The following is a 27317-nucleotide window of genomic DNA, read 5'->3' as shown; positions in this document are numbered from 1 at the left end:
CAAGCTCTTCACTAAATAAAGAGCTCAAATCTTTTTCCTGTTTCTGCTCTGCTAATGTCAAAATGTGTTGTAACATTGCTAGTCTAGTTTTGTGTGCTCTGGAATATGTAGCTGTCCTGTGCAACTACGTGGTCTTATTGTTTGTTTGGCAGACAGGTGGGATCTTATTGTTTGCAAAACTTGTGAGAGCAACAGTTCTGTTAGCTTTTTATCTCTCGTTGCAGAAACCAGTAAGGTGTTTCTGCATCTGGTTCCATCATGAGAAACAGGATTAGGAGGTAGCTGTGGTTTCATACATTTGAAAGACTGTTGTTGAGAATACAAAGTAGGTTTTTCTACAGAATGTGAATGGTTTTTTGATGCTGTGTGATCCCAAGTGGCACAGTAATAGGTAGCTGAATCATTCTTGGTTGTTTTCTTTACTGTCAGAACACAGATCGACTCGGAGAGCTGCTTCTCTGCCTCAAACTTTCCCTTCTCAGAATCCTGGTCCAAGACTGGGTTTCCTGATATAAAATAGAGAATCCTTTTCAGAGCTGCATCAGGTCTCCGTCGATACCAGTGTATATGAGCACTGCTAAGGGTTATGCCAGAAACATGACAGTCAATTTGTGTAGTTTTATCTTCTGCTTTGGTGATGGATAGTTGAGATTGTACCAGGACTTGGGCCTCTCCATCTACAGAGAAAAGAGACAAATACCAGTTCATTTGAAATTGAATGAACATGGAGGATCTCCGATTATTGCTCAGTAGTGTGCCTGCATGTAGAAGCCTAGGGTGGAAAAAAGCAACTTACAAGAGCAAACTACTGAAGCAACAAGAAAAAGCTGCAATAGTAACATTCTCACTAGGTTATGATGAACCTGCTGCTGAAAAACAAAGGACTATGAATATGTGATCTCAGAAGAAGGGAGGAGTCACTTGAGCAGAGGAGGTGACTGATAGGCAGATCTGAAGGTGAGAAATGTCCAGTGATGATGAGCTATTTCAAAGCAATATAGATTTGTGTTTTCCCTCTATAAAAGTTAATAAGGCTGGACTTTAAGGTAGGAACATCTCCTAAACTGCCCTGGTTTCCCCCATGCTATCCTACAACTCTTCTCTGACTGCTCCCTTGTTTAGAGCTTTTTCAAAAAGAGTGTGAGATTTTTATAACAATAGTTACAGATACAGAGGTTCTCTGGACTCCTTTGTTTGTTTTTTTCAACATAAACATGAGCAGATTTGATCAAGGAATAATGCTCTCAGCATTAGAAAGGCAACTAATAGAACTTTTTTTTTTCCAAGCAGTGATGAAAATAGATCACTAAGGGTCTGATGCCAAGTCCTTGGAAGTCAATGGGAAGTTGTTCAATTGATTTCAATGAGCTTTGGAATAAGCCCCAATTCCAAGGGAGAATTCACTCAGGAATTTTTCATCCTGTTTTAACTCAGAGTCCCCTCAAGTTTACAGAGGGGGAGGTGGTAGTGACAGCACAGAGCTGCCATGCTGGTGCTTAGCCACCCGGGGTAGTTCTTACACAAGGGGAATATAGTATATATAGTAGGAAGATAGATATACACAGAGTACGTGAAAAAATGGGTATTGCATACCAACTGTAATGAGACCAATTTATTCAGGTGGGCTATTATCAGCAGGAGGAAAAAAAAACCTTTTGTAGTGATAATCAGGATGGCCCATTTCAAACAATTGACAAGAAGATCTGAGTAACAGTGGGAGGTGGGGAAATTAGCATGGGGAAATAGTTTTTATTTTATGTAATGACCCATCCCCTCCGAATCTTTATTCAAGCCTAATTTAATGGTGTCCAGTTTGCAAATTAATTCCAATTCTGCAGTTTCTCGTTGGAGTCTGTTTTTGAAGTTTTGTTGTTGGAGAATTGCAGCTTTTAGGTCTGAAATTGAGTGACCAGGGAGGTTGAAGAGTTCTCTGACTGGTTTTTTAATGTTATAATTCTTGATGTCTGATTTGTGTCCATTTATTCTTTTGCGTAGAGATTGTCCAGTTTGGCCAATATACATGGCAGAGGGGCATTGTTCGCACATGATGGCATATATCACATTGGTAGATGTGCAGGTGAAGGAGCCTCTTATGGTGTGGCTGATGTGATTAGGTCCTATGATGGTGTCCCTTGAATAGATATGTGGACAGAGTTGGCAACGGGCTTTGTTGCAAGGATAGGTTCCTGGGTTAGTGTTTTTGTTGTGTGGTGTGTGGTTGCTGGTGAATATTTGCTTCAGGTTGGGGGGGCTGTCTGCAAGCAAGGACTGGCCTGTCTCCCAAGATCTGTGAGAGTGAGGGATCGTCTTTCAGGATAGGTTGTAGATCCTTGATGATGCGCTGGAGAGGTTTAAGTTGGGGTCAGAAGGTGACGGCTAGTGGCGTTCTGTTACTTTCTTTGTTGGGCCTGTGCTGGAGTAGGTGACTTCTGGGTATTGCCAGGTTTGCCGTGACATATGGCTACCACTCTGAAACCTGTATTAAAGATCTGTACATTTGGGAAGATGGAGTCCAAATACCGGGAGCAGGTCTACACTACCGCTTAAGTCAATCTAACTTATGTCACTTAGGGTGTGAAAAAGCCACCCTTCTGAGCGACGCAAGTTACAGCAACATAAATGCTGTCCACACCAGCACTATGTCAGCAGGATATGCTCTACCACCGACATCACTTTAGCCTCTCGCAGAGGTGGAGTAATTATGCCAACAGGAGAGTTCTCTCCCATCGGCACAGAGCATCTTCACCAGACGCACTCTAGCGGCGCAGGTGCATCAGAGCATCTGCGCTGATGTAGTGCTTCTAGTGTAGACTAGGCCTCAGAGATCTTAGCCTCAGTCTAGGGTTTTTATAAACAAATATGCCGTTCTACCAGCCAACACTCATTTGCACAAACAGTTATACGTATACAATGCTTTGCTGCCATAGGTGATTGTCTGCTCTCCAGAGATGGTTGACTATCCAGGTGCTCAAAGTTAAGCCTGTGTGTAAATATGTCTCTTCCAGCTTGTGCACCAACAAGTTAGCGATGCTTTGTCTCCCACAGACTGAGAATTTCTCACCAGAGAAGGCTGCCTCTCACTTTAACTCTGACCCAGAGAGAGTGAGGTACAGCAGGCTGTGTGGGACCTCTCCAGCTGGGGCTCGGTACCAGTGGATGTAGGTAGAGTCTGATCCACCAAACACCTTGCAAGTAAATTTGGCAGAATTGCCTTGAAGTGGCTGCTTTGTGAGAGAGATCTGCTCCTGCTCCAGGTGAATGGCCCACAGAACAGCTGGAAGGCAAAAAGAGAGAAAGCAGCCATGAGGAGATAGCACTTAGACATTTCCCTCTTCAAAGAGCAGTAACATGTACATGGCCTTACCACCTGTAAGTTCTTGAGGAAGGTACATGGGTCTGATTATCCATTGCCTTGCACCTTGTATAGCCATTTATGTCTCTATAATTATGAGGGGGAAATGGGTAAAGCCTCTATCTCTAGTGTGAATGAACAATCAATTTCTGTTTACACGTGGGTAAAGATGGTGTGAACAATTACACAAGGTACAGGGCAGTGAAGAATCAGACCCTGTATCTGTGAGCATCCAGGATTAATCTGTCATCCAGGATTGTGATTTCCCCATTTCAGTACACCAGTTTTATTTCAGTGCAATGCCATTGGCTTTATTGGGATTGCACCAGCATCGAGTTGTTACATTGGACTCGAGATTCAGGCCCATGTCGGGTTTTTTTGTTAACAATAAATACAGAATAAAATCACTAACTACAGCTAATGTGTCCGGTAAGCTTACCAGGGAAGAAGTAAGGAAAGAGGGCTTCCAGACATCCCACCATGTCTCCTTAACTTGCTGCACCTTTTCCAGAAGGAGAGTTATCAACATTAATGGTGCTCAATTTGGTCAAAAGAAAAATACTGTTACCCAGTCCTGACTGAAGAAAGCAAGAAATGAGAGTATTGCTGCTGTTCTTACTGTACTGGCTGGTTTCCTGTTGGGTTGGGGGTGGAGGGAAGAGGGGGAGAATGTGTGTGTGTGAGAGAGAGAGAGCGAACCACTAACCATTTTAGGTTCTTAGGTCCAGATCCTAATGCAGTGATTAGGATGATTTCAATGGAAGTTAAGAGACTAAATACCGCTGAGAATTTCAGCCTTAGTGCATTCTCCTTCCAGGAAAGGGAAGATCCATATAGCGAATTGTAGTGCACTTTCCCACTCTCCCAATGCTCTGTGGTTAAGGCACTGAAATAGGATACAGGAGGTCTGAACTCAATTCACAGCAACGCCACAAATGCCATGCATGACCACATGCAAATTACCAAGAGCCTGATTTTCAAAGGTGCAGAGTACCCACTGGTTCTGTCGATTTCTGCTGGAGGGAGAAGTGCTCAGCTCTTGTTGAAAATCTGGCCCATACTTCCCTTTTTACAGCTGGAGGACAGGAGATTATCGTTTCTTTTTATGTCTTGTCTATTTAGACTATAACCTCTTTGAGGCAGGGACCATCCCTCATTGTGTTCTACAGCATCTAGTACAGTGGGACCCGGGACCCCTCTCTTTCAGTTGGGGCCTGTAGGCCCTAAATCATGAAAATAATAATTTTATTATTATAGTGGAAACCAAAGGCCCTAATCTGTCCTTGGAGTTCCGAGAATTAAACCCAGGAATCCTGAGTTTCAGTATTTCTCTTCTTTCAGCAAATACCTGTAACGTGTATATCATCCCCCTTTAGTGCCTGATCCACATAGAGGATAACAGCCTAGTAGTGATACCAGTTACTCTGTTAGTAGAAGTGACAGAGGTCTATGAATGGAACCTCTATTTTTGTTTCTGTTTTTTAAATTAGGACACTGTATAAAAAAAGACTACTTTAATAGACTATTAAGGTTGCAAAATCAAGCACTCAGAAGTTAGCAAATGCCAGACTTAATGTTGCCCAGGCAACCTTAATTTGGTCCCCTTATGTATATGTGTTACGATACAGTCTTTAATTACATGATCACACACTTTTTCTTCTGCTGGACTCCTGTTTCATTTTGTGCACAGGGTGGCTGGTGCTCTGGGGTTGAATCAGGGTTGTGTACTGGAGGAGGCTGTTGTATGTAGGATCCTGGACTCATTTGCTGCAGAATTTGGAAGGTGTCTGGTGGATGAGGGAGGGGGTTGCAGGAAAGGGAAGGCTGGTCTCATGATAAAGGCAGTTGGGTGTCAACAGGGATAATTGGATTCTATCCCTTCCTGTGCCTTAGAGTTCCTGTGTGATGCTGGGCAAGTCACTTAAAGCAAAATATTCACAGCTGGACACACATTATGTGCGTCTCCGTTTCTGGGTGGCCTCCTGGGACCTGATTTGCAGAAGTTCTGAGCGCTCATGACTGCAACTAAAGTTGGCTGGAGCAGTGCTTTGAACATATCAAGTGCTATGAAAATGTGAAGTACAGTGGAAAATCAGGCAGTAGATGTCTCAGGTTGAGCACCCAAAATTAGTGGACACTTTTGACAATTTTGGCCACAGTCCTTCTGTGCCTCAGTTCACCAGCGTAAGATGGGGTTAATAACACCATTTAATCTCACAGGGCTGTTGTGAAAAGAAATTCATTAATGTTTAAGTACCCAGATAGTACAGTCACCGCACCATAGAAATGCCCATGTTTGGATGGTCTGCATTAAATAAGGCTTCAGGCCACATAATGGATGTAGAGGATAAAGAGAAATTCTGAATAACTACTGATTCACTGAATGAGGTAGGGATCCTAATCAAAAATAGCAAGTGATCATGTAAGTAAAGACTCTATCATAATACCAGGAAGAGGCAAGCATATATTTCATATCACCCACATGCAACCTAGTTTTACTTTCACTGTTTTGGGGTGAATATTGTCAAGCCTGGGGGCAGGTCTACACTACCGCTTAAGTCAAACACACCCCGAGCGACGTAAGTTAGAAAAAGCCACCCCCCGAGCGACGCAAGTTACAGCAACCTAAATGCTGTCCACACCAGCGCTAGGTCAGCAGGAAATGCTCTACGTCCGACATCGCTTTCGCCTCTTGCAGAGGTGGAGTAATTATGCCAAGAGGAGAGCTCTCTCCCTTCGGCACAGAGCGTCTTCACCAGACGCACTCTAGCGGCGCAGGTGCATCAGAGCATCTGCACTTACATAGTGCCTCTAGTGTAGCCTCAGTCTAGGGCTTTTATAAACAAATATGCCGTTCTACCAGCCAACACTCATTTGCACAAACAGTTATACGTATACAATGTTTTGCTGTCATAGGTGACTGTCTGCTCTCCAGAGATGGTTGACTATCCAGATGCTTAAAGTTAAGCATGTGTGTAAGTGTCTGAAAAATCCCCTCCAAAATTTGTTTTGGCTCAACCCAAAATAAAACCTATTTTGATTATTCTCCCCAAAATGAAAAACTGAAATATTTTCATTTCAGATTGAATGAAACATTTTGTTCTCACCAAAACATTTTTTGTTTGTGTTGTGTTTCATTATGTTTTATTTTGGGGAGGGTTGTACCTTTTATGTGTTTTTTTTTAAAATAAGTCTGACTAAATTTCAATACAAAATGTTTCAAAATGAAAAGTCAAATGTTTCATTTTGAAAATGTTGAAATTTGAACTTCAAAAAAAATCATTTTTTTTCAGCGAAACTATTGGTAAATTCAACCCAAATTTGCAAATAGTTTTGGTCAAACTGAAATTGCAATTTTGAGGGGGAATAAACTATCTGTCAAAACAAATTTGACCTGCTCTAATCTGATTGATTTGTTACAAAATGTATTTCAAAACTGCAATTCTGTGCTGCTGTTCTTCCTGTCATATTGCAGAAACCAGTCAGGAGTTTCTGCAGCTGGTTCCAAGATGAGAGGAAGGACAAGGGATGTGTCTGGTTTCATACACTTGGCTCAGAGTGCAGACTGGGTTTTTGTACAGGCTGTCTATTGCTTTCTAGTACTGTGCGATCCCAGACGGCACAATAATAGGTAGCAGCATCCTCTCGGGTTAGTTGGTGTACTCTGAGATTAGAGGTGGATGTAAAACCAATTTTCTCAGCTTCAAACTTTTTGCTATCAAAGCCTTCATCCATAATAGCTGATCCTGATCCAATATACAGAATCCTCTTTGGAGCTGCCCCAGGGCTCTGTCGATACCAGTGTATATAAGCACTGTTAAAATTAAAACTTTTGCCAGAAATTTTACACCACATATATGAACTTCTAGTTTCCGCTATGGTGACGGACAATGAAGTTTGTATCAGAGTTATTTGCATATATCCATCTAGAAAGAAAAAAGGAGAAATGATATTATAAACCTGAAGTCAAAGGAATTTGGAAAGTGTCTGGTAGCTGAAGGAATGTGTACATGTGGGAAAGAACAGAATGGAAAAATGACTTACAAGACCATGTTGAAGTCACAATAAGAACCTGCAGCAGTAACATTCTCACTGGTTGGGTTGAACTTGAAACAGATGACTATGAAATAACCCCTCAGTTGGAGAGAGGTGCAGCTGGGGAGAGGAAATGGGTTGTTTAAGCCTTCTCCAATGATAGCTCTCCTGCCTGCAGATGTGTGGGGTAAGTTTTCAGAAGAGTCAAACTATGTATATAGTCAGGTGGTCAGAAGCGAAAATCCCAGGAGGGGGGAGGGGGCTGAAGTCTCATCTGTTTTCATAAACCAACTGGAGGGGTAAAAATGTTTGCAAATCAAGGATTGTGTCCTCCAGATAATGCAGCCACATATACTAAAGCAGAAGTGAAGGCAAGTACAGTAAAACTTGTGTAGTTGTTTGCATAGAATCCCATCTGATTTCCATCTGTAAGGGGCTTGATTTTTGGTTTGTTTTACAGGCACAGGAAGCAGGGGCATGCACAGGAATTTAAATTTGACCGCTTTTGGATGGGCACGTTGGAACAGTGGGCGGGGACTGGAGCAGGGGCCCAGTTGGGTCCAGGGCGGGGGCTGGAGCAGTGCATAAACCAGGGCTGGGGCAGTGAACGGTGGTCAGCCGCCAGGGCTGGAGTAGTGGCCAAGGCTAGGGCCAGAGCTAGAGCAGAAGAGCATATTTTTTAGATGAATACTGGGGGGGAGGGGTATGCCCCTGCTTGCCCCCACTTGTGCATGCCCCTGAACACAGGCATATTAGGAGAGCATGTAATGTGGTTATGAGCACGCTTCATTGCTCCTAGCGGTGCCTAAATCTGTGCTCAGTTGCTCACTTGGGCCAGCACCGATGTCCATGCTGGCTGGGCAGGAGCACGCTCCCTCCCATTACAAATCTGAGTCTGCGTCTTCTCTCAGGCGTACACATAGTCACTGGGCTGCACACCGGCCATTTGTCAGTGCAACTGTGTGCTATTGCTGCCCTCTACTGAGATATGACACGTGCTCGTGTACATTAATAACAGACCTTATCCTGTCTTCCAAAAAGGCCATTTGTACACTTAATTACTGGTATGTAATTTTGCTTCAAATGTGTAGGTAAAATGTTGCCACAAGGTTTCATTTTAAAGATATAATATAAGCACATACCTATGAGATATTAAATAGCATATGTGATGGTGTGTATACTGCACACTGGCAAAGAAAGAGTTAACCTGAGCCCCTGCCAGACAGCAATTAGTGCATCCAGTTTCATCTGGAAGGTGGGCCAGGCCTAATTTAGAATTATGCTTATCTGGGTAGGATTTGGTGGGTGAATTAAGGATGAATGCTAATTGGGAGGTACAGGCTGTCTGTAGTGGCTTGCTACAGGGTTCCTGGATTGGGCTGAAGATCTGTCATAAAGTCATTCGACTGTTGTTTTGTGTGACGCTCTGTAACTCTGTAATGATAACATCCTGTCTGGCAAGAACTCACTTATCAATAGCTGGAATGTGAAATCCTCATTTCTTTGTTGTTCTTTCACTGTAGTCCCCATTTCCCTCTTGTTTGTCTGTATAATCTCTGTCTGGTTCTGTGATTGTTTCTGTCAGCTGTATAATTAATTTTGTTGGGTATAAACCAATTAAGGTGGTGGGATATAATTGGTAAGATAATCTTGTTACAATATGTTAGGATTGGTTAGTTAACCTTCAGTAAAATGATTGGTTAAGGTATAGCTAAGTAGAGCTCAAGTTTTACTATATAGTCTGCAGTCAATCAGGAAGAAGGGGGGAATGGGAAGAGGGAATGGGGTGGGGGAATTGGAATCATGTTTTGCTGAGGGGGAATGGGAACAGGGACACAGGCAAGGCTCTGTGGTGTCAGAGTTGGGAAGGGGGACACTAAGGAAGGAAATTGGAATCATTGCTTGCTGGGAGTTCACCCCAATAGACATAGAATTGTTTGCACCTTTGGACTTCGGGTATTTTAGCTCTCTGTTCATGTGAGAAGGACCAGGGAGGTAAGCGAGTGAAGGAATAAGCCCCTAAGACCCACCCTCAAATCCTTATACTCTCTCTTATGAAACTCCAAATGCACAATTGCTTTCCTCCAAGAAACTCCTTTATCTGCTAATGAGTTACAAAAAAACTGCACAGGGACTGGATAACAGTTTCTGTATTTAAACAGCCTGATCCACTTGACCTTTAATTCTGCTTGATTGCACTTGCACAAATTATTGACTGGTGCTACTGGGCCACCAGACTGTGGTATGAGAGTCAGGATTTTCCTTCTCTGTATTCCTCCAAATGTTCTTAAAAGCCCTTGATAGATACTGTGATACCCTGATTAGTGTATATGTGCAAAGAACAAGGATGGTATCCCAAATCCTCAGCTATGTGGCATAAACCCAGTCCTGCTCGCAGCTAAAGAAAACTCTTCTTCAGCCCAAGTGGAGGGGGCTGGGCTTTGGGAGTAGAAGGATCTGAAATGTATCCCTGCTTGCTGCCAGGGAGTGCCAAAGCCACAGTGAGTAGCATTGTGACAATTTCAGTGGTCATGGATTTCTTACTTTTCATTAAATGATGGAATGGAACTTCCACTTGGCTCTGCCCGGGACATTTTCCAAATGTCAGTTAGCCTCATCTGTCTACACTAGACTTTTTTCCCTAAAATTTCTCTCAGTTTCTACCCCTGGATCAGTTCCACTGGTGGAAGCAAGTACGGGAACGCTGCTGTAGAAAGGTGCCTGTGGCTGCCTGCAGATTTATGTCTTTCAGGGTGTGTTGTCACTCTAGATTTACCTTGGCTCTTACCCTGGTTTTAGCCAAAACCCCTCTCTCCTCCTCACACAAGCCCAGGCTTATATGTGTTTTGAACCTGGGCTTGCTTGCCTGGCTGGGAGTGTAGTTTTAAAGCCTGGGTTTTGCTCTAAGGTAGGACCAAAGCTGCCCACTTTTCAGTGGGGATGCAGCTGAATCCCAGGTTGTGGAGCTCAGGTTTTGATACCCCTTCAATGCCATCTCACAATTCCCTGGGGCTGTATTTTCTGGCCTTCTACCTACACTACTAACTTCCCATTCGCCTCTACTGGCTTATATACCCAGTCAGCATTTAACACCTCATTTCATCTAACCTGCTCCACCTCTGCCCTGCTCAGCTCAGTCGAACAGCTTGGGAAGATGCTGTCCCAGCATGTCCTAGCTGGTCAAAGCTCGTTGCTCTCTGCTGTGATTTTGGGAGGTGCATCTGAAACCAGCATCCATGCAAGAGCATCTCGAAGAGGCTAGCAGAGGAGGGGATCCGGTAGATGGCTCTCCAATGTTGAGAGTGAATCAAAATCCTTCAGGGTGCCTATCACAAGGCAAAGGATGCCAGGCAAAAATCTGGCAGTGGCTCATCTGCCTGCCCTTACTCCAAGGAGATTAACTGGGTGTTCACCACCACCCTGAGTATGGATCCCCCCCCCTTCTTGCATGACAGGCTTTTTGAGCTGGGACAGTGTGAGTTCTAGACTAGTGCAGAGGGGATGAGGACAGCACCACAGGGTTCTCTGGTGGCAGAGGAGCAGGAAAAGAGCCCAGACCTGGACTAGATCCTGGGACAGACTCTGTGGCCAGTTGGGCTGGGGAATGTCCTAAGTCCATGCTCTGAGGATCTGTTTGGGCCCAGGGAATGCGCTGGAGAGGAAACACCTGTGGAGCTAGAGCTGCAGCTGGGAATTGGCCATTGCTGCCACCTTTGTTACTATGAGGGAAATTACAGCAGAAGTGGGAGAGATTTTTGGGTTACAAGCAATAAAACTATTGTTATGGAGGATATTGATGTGCTATAGGGTGGTCTTAGCTTCAGTTGTGGGTGGAAGCCATGCCAGTTCCCTGGTCCCCCATCCTCCAACCTCCACACCATGTGTGATCCAAGCGTGGGGCGGGGGGGAATTTAAATGTGCAACTCTTGATTTATTCTAGCAACTGTTGCATTGATGGTGGGAGGGAATCTGATCTGGGACTACTGGTTTAGCAAGCTTAAGTACATATTTCCATATATTCTTCTTTCTATAGCTGTCACACTGTAGTACAGTTATTCCAATACTAGTAATACAGCGCTATGGCAGGAAGACTGCATTATAATATATCCCAATATCTCCTGGTGACAAAGGCATCTTGGTGTTGTGCATGCGTGGCACAATGTCTGGGGGGTTGTGGGATGTGTGGAGGCAGTTCCATTGTCAGCAAGTTTCTGCACCCTACTTCAGAAGCCTGGTAATGTTTGTCTGACTTTTTCCACGTTCCTGGTTATTGATTTTTCTCCTCTATAAAAAAAGTCTTAAGCATCAAGACAGTCAGGGATATTTCTGGGCATGGCAAGTTCTAGCAATCACCCCCGGGGCTGGAACAATTTGTATATAACAAGGAGTCAGGTGGCACCTTAAAGACTAACAGATATATTTGGGCATAAGCTTTTGTGGGTAAAACATCTGAAGGTAAAAAAATCCATTGCAATCCACATACTACACTGACTATGGTGAGAGATTGTGCCACACACTCTCAAAGAAACTGAGGAACCACCTGATCAGCATCCTGTACAGCAAACAGGAGAAGATCAAGAATGAGCTCTCAAAACTAGAGACTCTCATACAAAACCAACCTTCCACACAAATTTCCACTTGGCTGGACTTTACAAAAACAAGACAAGCCATTTACAATGCACACTTTACTTCTGTACTGAGCATAAAGGACAGTAAACTATCTAAACGCCTGCATGCCGCAGGGGGCTACAACAGTGGTACCCTTAACTCACCCAACAATATTGTTAATCTATCCAACCACACACTTAACCCGGCAGAAGAGTCTGTCCTATCTCGGGGACTCTCTTTCTGCCCCACCACACCCACGCATATGATGCAGTTCTGCGGTGATCTGGAAGCCTACTTTTGCCGTTTCCGACACAAGGAATATTTTCAACACACCACTGAAGAGAGCACTGACCTACAGGAACCCTTCTACCAACACTACAAGAAGGAGAATTCTGCGTGGACTCCTCCTGACCGTTGAAATGACAGATTGGACTTCTACATAGAGTGCTTCCACAGATGTGCACAGGCTGGAATTGTGAACAAACAGCATCACTTGCCCTATAATCTTAGCTGTACAGAACACAATGCCATCCATAGCCTCAGAAACAACTCTCTGACATTATAATCAAAGGGCCTGACAAAGGAGGTGCTGTAATCATCATGAAAAGATCGGATTATGAACAGGAGGCTGCCAGGCAACTCTCCAACACCACATTCCACAGGGCACTGTCCTCCCATCCCACTGAGGAGTACCAAAAGAAACTACACCATCTGCTCAAGAAACTCCCTGCTACAGCACAGGAACAAGTCTACACAGACACACCCCTAGAACCCTCATATCTACTCTATTGACACCATCATAGGACCCAACCACACCAGCCATACCATCAGAGACTCATTCACCTGCACATCTACTAATGTGATATATGCCAGTATGTGCCAGAAATGCCCCTCTGCCATGTACATTGGCCAAACTGGACAGTCTCTATGTAAAAGGATAAATGGACACAAATCAGACGTCAGGAATGGTAACAGACAAAGCCAGCGGGAGAACACTTCAATCTCCCTGGTCACTTAATAACAGATTTAAAAGTAGCCGTTCTTCAACAAAAAAAACTTCAAAAACAGACTTTGAAGAGAAACTGCAGAACTACACTTCATTTGCAAACTTAACACCATCAATTTGTGCTTGAATAGGGACTGGGAGTGGCTCACTAAAAAAGCAATTTTCCCTCTCTTGGTATTGACACCTCCTCAACAATTATTGGGAGTGGACCACAGCCACCCTCACTGAATTGGCCTTCTACCTTGGTTCTCCCCTTGTAAGGTAACTCCTTTCTCTTCATGTGGCTCCGAATACAGAGTGAGGTTTTTGTACAGCTTGTCTATGACTTTCTAACACTGTGCGATCCCAGTAGGCACAGTAATAGGTAGCCATGTCATTTTAGGTTAGTTTCTCTACTGTTAGGGTACAGGTGGATTTTTCAGTTATCTTAACTTGAAACGTGTCCTGGCCAAAACTTGATTGATTAGTTTGTGTCTTAAAGTAGAGTATCCACTCCGGAGCTTCTCCAGGTCTCTGTCGATACCAGTGTATATAAGCATCACCAAAACTGATGCCAGAAACTTTACAGTCAATGCTTACTGTTTTCATTGTTTTCCTTGTGATGGATAACTGAACTTGTGTCAATTGTACTTGTGCAGCTCCATCTACAAAGAAAGGAAGAAAAAAATATCATAAGCATGAATTTGGAGGCTCTCTGGTTGTTGCTCAGTAAACTGCATATTTGTAGAAAACTAGGTGAAAACCAGCTTATATGACCAAATTGAAGCCACAATAAGAACCTGCACCAGTAACATTCTCACTGACTTCAGTTGAGCCTGCATGTAAGAAACAGAAGGCTGTAAGTTTGGATCTCGGATGGAGGGCCGAGTGCCTTTGGGGAGAGGAAGTGACTCACTTAAGTAGCAGCCTGTCATAAATATAAAGGGAAGGGTAAATACCTTTAAAATCCCTCCTGGCCAGAGGAAAAACCCTTTCACCTGTAAAGGGTTAAAAAGCTAGGATAACCTTGCTGGCACCTGACCAAAATGACCAATGAGGAGACACGATACTTTCAAAGCTGGGGAGGGGGGAGAAACAAAGGTTCTCTCTGTCTGTGTGTTGCTTTTGCCAGGAACAGAAAAGGAATGGAGTCTTAGAACTTAGTAAGTAATCTAGCTAGATATGCGTTAGATTCTGTTTTGTTTAAATGGCTGATAAAATAAGCTGTGTTGAATGGAATGTATATTCCTGTTTTTATGTCTTTTTGTAACTTAAGGTTTTGCCTAGAGGGATTCTCTATGTTTTGAATCTGATTACCCTGTAAGGTATTTACCGTCCTGATTTTACAGAGGTGATTCTTTTACTTTTTCTTCAATTAAAATTCCTCTTTTAAGAACCTGATTGCTTTTTCATTGTTCTTAAGATCCAAGGGTTTGGGTCTGTGTTCACCTATGCAAATTGGTGAGGATTTTTATCAAGCCTTCCCCAGGAAAGGGGGTGTAGGGTTTGGGGAGGATTTTGAGGGGAAAGACGTTTCCAAGCGGGCTCTTTCCCTGTTATATATTTGTTAGATGCTTGGTGATGGCAGCAATAAAGTCCAAGGGCAAAAGGTAAAATAGTTTGTACCTTGGGGAAGTTTTAACCTAAGCTGGTAAAAATAAGCTTGGGGGTTTTCATGCAGGTCCCCACATCTGTACCCTAGAGTTCAGAGTGGGGAAGGAACCTTGACATGGTGGCAGAGCGGTGGGATTAACTTGAAATCATTTTGAGATCAATTTGAGATTTTTTGAACAAGAAGCACAGATTTTAAAAAGTAATTTTTTTTTCCTTTGGGCTGCTGGAAAGCAGGTTTTCAGCTGAAAGCAGTTAGAGTTTTTTTTGACTCTGCTTGGGGCCCAGAGCAGAGACAAAAGGGAATTGTCTTTTGTGAGCTGGAGTTTTCTCTACCTAAAGGCACGGTAGTTACCTCCTGCAGGGAAATTCACAAGTCTTCGCAGACCTGAAGAAGTTTTTTGTTTGTTTTTTTTTACCTAAGAGCAACTAGAGGGGTTTTCTGTCTATTTGCCTGGAGACAAAGGCGTTAGGTTTTTTTTTTAAGGATTTCTCTGTAGGCTGACAACCACTATCAGAGAACATAGGTATCCAGTTACAGCACAACCTATTTTGTTCGACAAGCCAAGTTTTTTGTTTGTTTGTTTTCTTTTTAATTCTCGGGTGTAAAGTTAGTTAAAAACAGAGAGGCAAACATGGCAGAAACCAAGGCACAACACAAATTGGAGTTAACCAGACTGGAGGCAGCGAAAGAGGCAGAAAAATCCCTAGAGGCTGCCCACAGGAGAGCTATGGAGGCAAAGGACAAAGAAATGGAGGCAGTGAAAGAGGCAGAAAAGAACCAAGAGGCTGCCCACAAGAGAGCTATAGAGGCAGAAAAGAACCAAGAGGCTGCCCACAAGAGAGCTATAGAGGCAGAAAAGAACCAAGAGGCTGCCCACAGGAGAGCTATGGAGGTAGAAAAGAACCAAGAGGCTGCCCACAGGAGAGCTATGGAGGTAGAAAAGAACCAAGAGGCTGCTCACAGGAGAGCTATGGAGGCAAAGGAAAAAGAAATGGAGGAAAAGGAAAAAGAGAGGAAGCATGAACTGGAGATGCAGAAGGTAAGGGCTGAGCAGAATCTACTGGATAACCTGAACAATCCTTCCCCAACAATCTGCAAATGAGAGTGACTATGTCCACAGTATGATGAATCCAGTGATATTGCTGAATATTTTCTCACCTTTGAGAGACTGTGCACTCTCCATAAAATTCCTGAAGCTCCCAAGATGACCACATTGGTTGCAGAATTGACTGGAAGAGCTCTGGACATATTCAGTAAGGTGCCTATTGATGAGGCTTCTGACTAGAATAAGTTCAAGGATTTGGTTTTAAAGCAATTTCAAATTACATCTGAAATGTACAGAGTAAAATTTTGAACCGTTAAGAGAGAGTCTGGACTAAGTAATGTGGCTTATCTAAACCAGGTGAAGGATCTGTTACATAAATGGGCCCAAGGAAGGGGTGTCACTAGCTTTAAAGGAATGTGTGATTTGATAGCTCAGGAGCAATTCCTGAGTATGTCCAAGGAGGAAATAAAACAGTGTTTATGGGATAAGGAAATGGACTCAGGAGAAAGTCTTGCTTCTTATGCTGATTGTTACGAGCAGTCCCAGACCGCCAGAGAGGCGGGGCAAGCCAGAACAAAACGGGTGAAGGGAGGAGAGAGGAACAACCCTGGTCGCAGTTGGAGCGGACACCAGAAGGGACACCCTCAGACCACACCCTACTACCGGGGGCAGCCCAAGGCCCCAACTACACACCAACGAATACTCCAGACACCTTATCGTCCTGCCACACCATTCTCCAGCAACCCACCTCGCCCCAGTGATCCGTCAGCTGGACGATGTTTTAAATGTAATGAGCCGGGGCATGTGAAGGCCAACTGCCCCAAGAACCCCAACAGATTACAGTTCATTGCACCGGAATCACACCAGAGGTCCTCAGGCCCAGATGCCTTCCCCAGAGCAGAGGGAAACTGTGAGTGTGGGCGGGAAGAAGGTCACCGCATGGAGGGACACCGGAGCACAAGTGTCGGCTATCCATGCTTCCTTAGTGGACCCAAATTTAATCGACCCAGAGATCCAAGTGACAATTCAACCCTTCAAGTCCAACTCTTTCTATTTGCCTACAGCCAAGTTGCCTGTCCAGTACAAGGGCTGGTCAGGAACGTGGACTTTTGCAGTCTATGATGATTATCCCATCCCCATGCTGTTGGGGGAAGACTTGGCCAATCATGTGAAGTGAGCCAAGAGGGTGGGAATGGTCACCCGCAGCCAGGCTAAACAAGTCGTCACACCTAGCTCTGTTCTGAAAACTTCTACCAGGACCCAGTCAGAGGTGATGGACCCAGACCCCAGGCCAATGTCTGCAACAGCAGTAGTGGATCCAGTCCCAGAGACCCAGACAGAGCCAGTCCCGGAACCGGCCGAACAACCAGCACCAGTCCCATTGCCAGCACTGAATCCAGTACTTGCAACCCCAACACCAGAGGGCCCCACCAAACCTGAACCGGCAGCAGCTGATAACCCTACATCAGAGGCTTAGCTGGAGCCTGAACCCCAACATAGTGCACCAGGGGAGAGCGGTTCACAGACAACGGAAACAGTCCCATCACCTACATCGCTTCCAGAGGGACCAAGCCTAGGTCACAATCCAATGAGGAACTGTTGCCTCCAGCATCAAGGGAATAGTTCCAGACCGAACAGGAAGCAGATGAAAGCCTCCAGAGAGCTTGGATGGCGGCACGGAGTAACCCACCACCTCTCAGCTCTTCTAATCGATCCAGGTTTGTTGTAGAAAGAGGACTTTTATACAAGGAAACTCTTTCTGGTGGACACCAGGAAGACTGGCATCCTCAGAGACAGTTGGTAGTTCCAACTAAGTACCGGGTCCAGCTCTTGAGCTTAGCCCACGATCATCCTAGTGGCCATGCTGGGGTGAACAGGACCAAAGACCGTTTGGGGAGGTCATTCCACTGGGAGGTCATTCTACCTATGTCCGGTCTTGTGAGGCATGTCAAAGAGTGGGAAAACCCCAAGACCAGGTCAAAGCCCCTCTCCAGCCACTCCCCATCATTGAAGTTCCATTTCAGTGAGTAGCTGTGGATATTCTCCGTCCTTTTCTGAAAAAGACACCCAGAGGGAAGCAGTACATACTGACTTTCATGGATTTTGCCACCCGATGGCCGGAAGCAGTAGCTCTAAGCAACACCAGGGCTAAAAGTGTGTGCCAGGCACTAGCAGACATTTTTGCCAGGGTAGGTTGGCCCTCGACATCCTCACAGATGCAGGAACTAATTTCCTGGCAGGAACTATGGAAAACCTTTGGGAAGCTCATGGGGCAAATCACTTGGTTGCCACTCCTTACCACCATCAAATAAATGGCATGGTGGAGAAATTTAATGGAACTTTGGGGGCCATGATATGTAAATTCGTAAATGAGCACTCCAATGATTGGGACCTAGTGTTGCAGCAGTTGCTCTTTGCCTACAGAGCTGTACCACATCCCAGTTTAGGGTTTTCCCCATTTGAACTTGTATATGGCCGCGAGGTTAAGGGGCCATTACAGTTGGTGAAGCAGCAATGGGAGGGGTTTACACCTTCTCCAGGAACTAACATTCTGGACTTTGTAACCAACCTACAAAACACCCTCCGAACCTCTTTAGCCCTTGCTAAAGAAAACCTACAGGATGCTCAAAAAGAGCAAAAAGCCTGGTATGATAAACATGCCAGTGAGCGTTCCTTCAAAGTAGGGGACCAGGTCATGGTCTTAAAAGTGCTCCAGTCCTACAAAATGGAAGCGTCGTGGGAAGGGCCATTCACGGTCCAGGACCGCCTGGGAGCTGTTAATTATCTCATAGCATTCCCCACCTCCAACCGAAAGCCTAAGGTGTACCATATTAATTCTCTAAAGTCCTTTTATTCTAGAGAATTAAAGGTTTGTCAGTTTACAGCCCAGGGAGGAGATGACGCTGAGTGGCCTGAAGGTGTCTACTCCAAAGGGAAAAGTGCTGGTGGCGTGGAAGAGGTGAACCTCTCCATGACTCTTGGGCGTATGCAGTGACAGCAGATCAAGGAGCTGTGCACTAGCTACGCGCCGATGTTCTCAGCCACCCCAGGACTGACTGAATGGGCATACTACTCCATTGACACAGGTAATGCTCACCCAATTAAAGTCCAACCTTACCAGGTGTCTCCTCAAGCTAAAACTGCTATAGAACGGGAGATCCAGGATATGCTACAGATGGGGGTAATCCGGCCCTCTGGCAGTGCATGGGCACCTCCAGTGGTTCTAGTTCCCAAACCAGATGGGGAGATACCTTTTTTACCGTAGGCTAAATGCTGTAACTCTCCCAGACAACTATCCAATGCCACGCACAGATGAACTATTAGAGAAACTGGGATGGGCCCAGTTCATCTCTACCTTGGACTTAACCAAGGGGTACTGGCAGGTACCACTAGATGAATCCGCCAAGGAAAAGTCAGCCTTCACCACACATGTCGGGCTGTATGAATTTAATGTACTCCCTTTGGGGCTGCAGAATGCACCCACCACCTTCCAAAGACTTGTAGATGGTCTTCTAGTGGGATTAGGAGAATATGCAGTCGCCTACCTTGATGATGTGGCCATATTTTCGGATTCCTGGGCAGAACACCTGGAACATCTACAAAAAGTCTTCGAGTGCATAAAGGAGGCAGGACTAACTGTTAAGGCTAAGAAGTGTGAAATAGGCCTAAACAGAGTGACTTATCTTGGACACCAGGTGGGTCAAGGAACTATCAACCCCCTACAGGCCAAAGTGGATGCTATCCAAAAGTGGCCTGTCCCAAAGTCAAAGAAACAGGTCCAATCCTTCTTAGGCTTGGCTGGTTATTACAGGCGATTTTTACTGCAATGACAGACCTAACCAAAAAGAAACAGCCAAATGCCGTTCAGTGGACCGAAGAGTGTCAGAAGGCCTTTAACCAGCTTAAAGCGACACTCACGTCTAACCCTGTACTAAGGGCTCCAGACTTTGACAAACCGTTCCCAGTAACCACAGATGCGTCCGAGCATGGTGTGGGAGCAGTTTTATTGCAGGAAGGACCGGATCAAGAATTCCACCCTGTAATGTTTCTCAGCAAGAAGCTGGCTGAGAGGGAAAGCAACTGGTCAGTCAGTGAAAAAGAATGTTACGCCATTGTCTACGCTCTGGAAAAGCTATGCCCATATGTTTGGGGACGGCGTTTCCACCTGCAAACTGACCATGCTCCGCTACAGTGGCTTCATACAGCCACGGGAAATAACAAAAAACTTATTCAGTGGAGTTTAGCTCCCCAAGATTTTGATTTCGACATCCAACACATCTCAGGAGCTTCTAACAAAGTGGCTGATAAACTCTCCCGTAAAAGTTTCCCAGAATCAACTGATTAAAATCGTCCTTGAGATGTGGAAAATATTGTTAGTCTTTATATACTTGGTAGTATATTTAGAGGTGCATGTGTCTTATTAACTCTGTTTTCTCCTAGAGCTCCAGGAAGAAATCACAGCCAGCATTTCACCCTATCTGTGATTTGGGGGGCGTGTCATAAATACAAAGGGAAGGGTAAACACCTTTAAAATCCCTCCTGGCCAGAGGAAAAACCCTTTCACCTGTAAAGGGTTAAGAAGCTAGGATAACCTTGCTGGCACCTGACCAAAATGACCAATGAGGAGACAAGATACTTTCAAAGCTGGGGAGGGGGGAGAAACAAAGGTTCTCTCTGTCTGTGTGTTGCTTTTGGCGAGAACAGAAAAGGAATGGAGTCTTAGAACTTAGTAAGTAATCTAGCTAGATATGCGTTGGATTCTGTTTTGTTTAAATGGCTGATAAAATAAGCTGTGTTGAATGGAATGTATATTCCTGTTTTTATGTCTTTTTGTAACTTAAGGTTTTGCCTAGAGGGATTCTCTGTGTTTTGAATCTGATTACCCTGTAAGGTATTTACCATCCTGATTTTACAGAGGTGATTCTTTTACTTTTTCTTCAATTAAAATTCTTCTTTTAAGAACCTGATTGCCTTTTCATTGTTCTTAAGATCCAAGGGTTTGGGTCTGTGTTCACCTATGCAAACTGGTGAGGATTTGTATCAAGTCTTCCCCAGGAAAGGGGGTGTAGGGCTTGGGGGGATTTTGGGGGGAAAGACGTTTCCAAGCAGGCTCTTTCCCTGCTATATATTTGTTAGATGATTGGTGGTGGCAGCAATAAAGTCCAAGGGCAAAAGGTAAAATAGTTTGTACCTTGGGGAAGTTTTAACCTAAGCTGGTAAAAATAAGCTTGGGGGTTTTCATGCAGGTCCCCACATCTGTACCCTAGAGTTCAGAGTGGGGAAGGAACATTAACACAGCTGAGAACAGTTCTGTTGGTTGTAGGTATGTCAGTCCCATGTGAGGTTAATTTGACTGATAGTCATTAAGATAAAAGTGAGCCATCATGAGTTTCAGCAATAAGTCTAGTATGAAGCAGAAGCTCCAGTGAACTTAGGACCCAACACACCACTGTTCCTTAAGAGGATGGACAATGAAGGGTTCATGTTGGTTGGTACAGTAGACCCCAACTTTCTTATTTAAGCCTTTATTCAGGAAAGCATCTGCATTAAGCCCATGTTTAATCTTAAGTGCTTTGCTGCCATCCCATTGAAGACAAATCAGTGCCTGTTTCTATTTTAATGATTATTTTTTCCCCAGAGTAAAAGCCTTCACCAGTATTCCCTGTGTGGTACAGGGGACTGTGCCTGTAAGGTCTGAGATTCCCAGACAGAGTCTGGATGGGGCATTGAAGCGTTTGTTGCTATGAATAGCCAGTTGGAATCTGACACAGAGAAAAGCAGATCTTTTCCAAGCTCCTTAACACTGAGTGATCACTGAACACTACACTTACCTCCACCCTCCCTATCAGGGGTATTATAGTATGTTGAGTGGTTTTTTTGTTTTTGTTTTTTGTTTTTTAAAATAAGCTAGTGTGGAGTTTCTGCAGCCAAATGGCAAAATCAGGGGGGTAGCTGTAGTTTCATACATTTGATGGGATATAGCTCAGTATTCAAGAGTGGGTTTTTGTACAGGCTGTCTATGGCTTTCTAACACTGTTGATCCCAATAGGCACAAGAATAGGTAGCTCCATCGTTAGGAGCTATTTCATTTACTGTTAGGGTAGAGATGGGCTGGTGAGGCTTCTTTTCACAATTAAACTTGTTCTCATCAGAGTCTTTGTCAAATTCAAGTTTTTCAGATGAGATGTACAGAATCCGCTCTGGAGCTTCACCAGGTCTGTGTCGATACCAGTGTATAACAGCACTCCCAAAGTTCTGAATGCCAGAAGCCTCACAGACTATACTTGCAGTTTTATTTTCTGCCCTGGTAACAGACACCTGAGCTTGTCACAGATGTATTTGTGCACATCTGTCTAGAAAGAGAGCAAGAAAAGAAATTAACATGAATCTAGAGCATGGTGATTTGTTACTCAGTAATGTACAACTGTATAGAAGAGGGTAAAAAAGGAAACGTACAAGACAAAACCAAAGCCAGAATAATGATGTGGAGCAGCTACGTTTTACAGGTTTTGCTTGGACCTGCATTTATGAGAAATATGACTGTTGTGTTGGGATGGACAGAGAAGTGCATTTGAGGACAGGAAGTGACTTGTTTAGTTAACAGGGGATGAGGTTTTGCTGGCTGCATATGTTAATTTAAAATAAGTAGCGTTATGGGTGAAACTCCTCCGAAGTTAATGCTCTTTGGTAAAAGTATCTGGCATGAAGCAAATTCTTCCACTATCTTTAGAACAGTGTGCGTTGCATCATAGAAGTCTGTGTAATGAAGGATTGGTCTTTTAATTATATTACAGTGGTTCCAAGAGGCCTCTATCCGGGTGCTGTCCCCATTGTGTGAGTTACTATACATAGTAATATATAGAGTGACTGTCCCAAAGATCTTCAGTATTTGCACCGGCAGAGAATTTTTGGTACATGATGTTTAAATATACCATATCCCTCACCCTCCCCAACCAGAGTTGTCATTTGCCAGCAGATTTCTTGTAGGAGTCGCAGCAGGAGTGGGTCTTGAGAGGGATTTGAAGGAGATGAGGCTAGTGGTTTAGGGATTTGGGGGCGGGGGCATTCCACACAAAAGTGGTGGAAGAAAGCACCAAGATGTTTGTGGGCAGGGATGCAAACTTTGTTGCTTGTTTGTGCAGTGCCCTGTGCGGTGTGGACCAGATCTCTGATTGGGATTCCTAGCTATGATTATAGCTAATACAAAGATGAAGGGACAGGCAGAGAGCCATGTTGATGTCACAGTGAAGAATAATTTTCTTGAGGGTTATTTTCTTTACCAGTTGAAGATGGGAGGTGCTGCCCTGAGGGGCATGCTGTTGCCAGTACAGCACTCAGAACCCTTCTGAAGATAGTAAGCACTTCCCAGGATCCTGCTCTCGCTGAGTTTCCTAGATGTGAAGTAGTGGAGTATCGCTTCCTACTACAGTGTGATACTATCCGTCTGTTCTATAAATAGTGTTGTACAGTGGCTATTATATCTGTGCACTAATGCCCTCTACTGAGATAGGATGGATCTGCAATTGTATATTTGCAGTCAATTTTGTCCTACTTCTGAAAAAGGGCCAACTCTACACTGATGTTTTTCTCGAATTAATTTACGAGTAGCCTCATGTTTTCTTAAACACTTCTTTGTTTCCTTGTGATGAGAGCTAATCCGATCCATGATGTCTTATCTATATTGTAGCTCCATTAGTGTTCTTGTGTCTTTCTAGCATCATTTAATAAGCGATGCTTCCACGTCTGCCCTTCTTTCAAGTGTCATCTGCAATCAGACGCTTTCCCCATGGGTTCTGAAGAACCTGACTCCATTTATCCTCATTGCTCTGGTAACTCACCTTAGACTATAAAATCACTGGGGCAGGGACTCTTATTCTGTAAAGTTCCCTGAACATTCATGCTAAGATTGAAATTCCACAGGATAATATCAGTTCAAGCAGAGTGTGGCTTGCTGTCACACCATGTGTTTTCTGTTGAACTGGCTTCAGAGACTAAAGGTAGGCTGGTCCTTCAGAACAGAACTCTGTGGTTTTTATAAAGTGAACAATAAGCTCTTTGTGGTTCAGGGCTAATTAAACAGCAGAAAAGCAACCAAAATGAACTTACTCCTGTTTCCATCGGAGTAATATCAAAATGTAAAGTGGCCAGGCTGGTTTGCAGTGCCATTAGGTGACTTGTGGTCTGATCCAAAGCCCATTGAAGTCAATGGAAAGACACTTAGGGCTTGACCCAATGGCCATTGAGATCCACAACTGGAATCTATAGACAGTAACATGAGGCTCTGTACCTGGGGAGGACACTATGCAAGATGAGCCCCAGTTACTGGGGAGTTATAAGGAGGTACATTGTTGCACCTGCACACTGGGTCCAACGCTCCTGTTTTACTTTCACTTGCTTCCTGTTTCAGCAGATGAATGATGTCTGGATTGAGAGACTGTAGTGTCAGGCAGTTATGGGGGTGAGAGCCTGGCCCCATTTCCTTCTCTGGAGCCAGGATTTTCACCCCAAGTGTTCTGCTCCTCTAGACTGATGACAAATCTCCACCCAGTCAGCCCATGATAACCCCCACAGACAACGACTGACTGTCGGCTTCACCTAATATTCAGAGGGAAAATTTTTTTTTTTTAAAAGGCCAAGGCCAAACACACAACTCCCATTGACTTGTAACGAGATTGGGTGCCTAACTCCCTTGTGTTCCCTAGGTGACCTCGTGTTCTGCTAGACCTGACCCGGTCTTAGTGATTTATTTGGAAAATACGCACTAAATCAGCAGTTGCTGTTCATATCTAGTTGCAGAAGCCAATGAAGAGTTTCTGCCGCTGGCTCCAGGCTGAGAGGAATTTTAAGGGAGGTGACAGTGGCCTCATACATGCAAAAGGCTGTGGCTCAGAATGCAGAGTGGGTTTTTGTACAGGCTGTCTAATGTTTTCTAACACTGTGCGATCCCAATAGGCACAATAGTAAGTAGCAATGTCACTGGAGGTTATTTTGTTTATAGTCAGGGTACAGGTAGACTGGTCAATCTTCTTTTCAGCATTAAACTTTCCTTTATCCGAGACTCTGTCAAATTCAGACTGTGTTGAGATGAACAGAATCCGTTCTGGAGCTGCACCGGGTCTCTGTCTGTACCAGTGTATAGGAGCCTTGCCAAAATCCTCCGATAGAGAAACACGGCAGTCAATTCGTATGGCTTTATTTCCTTCCCTGGTGATGGACAGTTGAGGCTGGGTCGGACGCACTTGTGAGGAGCCATCTGTGGAGAAACAAAGAAAAAATATCAACGTAAAACTGAAATAATGTGAAGGCTCTCCAGCTGCTGCTGTTATGTGACAATGTATGAGGAGAGCAGTGTGAATAGGGTGACCAGATTTCCTGATTTTTATAGGGACAGTCCTGATATTCAGGGCTTTGTCTTATATTGGTGCCTGTTAACTCCCTCAACCCCGTCCCAATTTTTCACACTTGCTAGCTTGTCACCCTAAGTGCGAGCAACACTCTTACAGGAGCAAACCATAGCCAGAACAAAAGTCTCTAACAGCAACATTCTTGCTGCTCTTGTTAGAACTCCAGCCAGGGAATGTAAATGACGGTCTTGAATGGGGAGAGACATGTAGATGGGGAGAGGAAGTGACTCATTTAGGTAACCTCCAGTTAAGTGGTACTGGCTGTATTAGATTTATTGCAAGCTGAGATAGTTACTGCTGCTCAGTATGACAACTTTGACCTTGGGTGAGCGTCAACCCTAGCACTGGAATGAAACAGATTCCTCGGGTGTGTTTCAGGATCAGTGTTGATTATTATTACTGTTGTTTATTACTTATATTACAGAAGCAACCTGAGATACTGTGCTGGATCTGGGTCCTGGGGAGAAAACAAAGAGGTAAAGACCTGCCTCATGCTGCTGACAGCCTAAAGAAAGGAGTGACCTCTCAAGCTTCAATAGTTGCGGGTATTGAGGTTCTGTGCACTCCCCCTTTCTTTTCCTTTTCAACATAAACATCAGCAGATTTGATCAAGGAATAATGCTCTCAGCATGAAAAAGGCAACTAACAGAACTTTTTCAAGCAGTGATGAAAATAGATCACTAAGGGTCTGATGCCAAGTCCATTGAAGTCATTGGGAAGTTCTTCAATTGATTTCAATGAGTTCTGGAATAAGCCCCAATTCCTAGGGAGAATTTATTTAGGAATTTTTCATCCTCTCTTAACTCAGACTCTCCTCAAGTTTATAGATCTAATAGAATTGTTGTCAAGGAAAAGAAATCAGGAATCTCTTAAAGAAACACATTGTGCTTCCACTGAATTTCACTCTTGCGTCATCCAAACTCAGAGTTGCCTCAAGGATTAACTTTTTGTTTTCACCTAAATCAGTAGATTCCCATTGTTTCATTAGAGGTTTCGTATGCTGTTTGTGAATTCTGTTGCTATATATACCCTGTCTGTGAGTTCCCCTTTGGGTATCTGTTGGTGTCTATTTCCCCCCTCTGCACAAGAGTATGTAACTTTATTGGGTGACCTTCATCTCTGTGCAGAGAGCCAGAACAAGGTCCTTACACAGTTTTAACCCCACTTAAGACCTATTTTGAGGGTTATAGTGAGAAGTAAGTGCTGTATAAGCCTCGTCCTTGCCCCTCTACAAAGAGCTGATTAATCTTTACAATAAACTATTGTGAGAACTCCTTAAAATCTGGAACATTATGAATATACTTTGAACACTCTCCAAAGAAACACAGCAACAAATATACCATATTTCAAAAGCATAGTGATTAAGTATATAGATGGAGTGCTACAGCACTGTCCCTGCTTTTTGGGGCTGGGATGGGGGGCGGAGGGGGAAATATACCTTTTCCCCCATCAACACAAACTTCTTATAACCTTTCTTTGAACAGACCTAGCTGGGGAAAGGGAGTTAGGGCCAGATCCCTAAAGGAATTTAGGAGCCTGAACTTGGTCATCCGGAGAAACTTGGTCTGAATTCCAAGGATTTAAAAATCATAGTTTGTACACAGGCAGCCATTTTCTAATCATGAGACCAGGAATGATCTCACAAAGAGGGCTGTACTGGATGTGGATGAGTGCGGACGTTTAAATGAGACTGAGAGCCTCCTGGTAGAATTCTTGCTGATGATGAGAATTATCTGAGCCGTGCCTTGTTAATTAAGGGTTAACTTACCTCTGACTCTTATGGGGATGTACAAGGGAGAGGAAGGTTTTGAGTAAGTTGACCCACATTAATAATCCCATTGACTGAAGTGGATTCATTCAGGATAGATGGTGGTTTTCAGAATCAATTCCTCAGGTAGTCTGATAATGCTCCATCTTCCTCTAAGCTCAGTTATATTTAAACAAGAACATTCAATTTATAGTAATTCATTTGGTGTGCACTTATTTTCATACACATTTATATCCTGTTAAATGGCCTTGTGATAAAAATCTATAGGGTTCTCTGATTTTAATTTTACCAGATAGTTTATATGGAAACATGCAGTTCTAGGATGGAAACACTGTAATGACTGCTGTAAATATACAATATTCCTGATCAAACAATCTTGCCTCTGAAGAATCAACATCATCCCTCTTCTTGGCATCTGGAGAGAGCCCCTTTACAGAAGTTGTAGTGCCTCTGCGAAAGGGTGAGTGAAAGTCTCCAGGGAGCGTGTTGTGGATGTCTGGGGGCC

At 44.0% G+C, this 27317-nt stretch overlaps 1 long non-coding RNA gene and 1 gene segment (V, D, J or C); one reads left to right on the top strand and one right to left on the bottom strand.

The window, feature by feature from the left end:
• LOC122464647 overlaps window positions 1–27317 on the top strand; it is a 49870-nt gene that overhangs the window by 7800 nt on the left and 14753 nt on the right. Inside the window, exon 2 of the long non-coding RNA XR_006288865.1 lies at window positions 25469–25520. This is a non-coding gene — a long non-coding RNA (uncharacterized LOC122464647). The remainder of the gene's footprint in view (window positions 1–25468; window positions 25521–27317) is intronic.
• LOC119565357 lies at window positions 24227–25203 on the bottom strand. The segment is given in 2 exon segments: window positions 24227–24893; window positions 25142–25203. Coding segments are annotated over 2 exon segments (510 nt in total).

Source organism: Chelonia mydas, chromosome 2 (assembly GCF_015237465.2).
Source record: "Chelonia mydas isolate rCheMyd1 chromosome 2, rCheMyd1.pri.v2, whole genome shotgun sequence".
In the NCBI taxonomy this organism is placed as follows: domain Eukaryota; kingdom Metazoa; phylum Chordata; order Testudines; family Cheloniidae; genus Chelonia; species Chelonia mydas.
The sequence above is the reverse complement of the archived record's forward strand: the minus strand, read 5'-3'. Positions and strand labels throughout refer to the sequence as shown.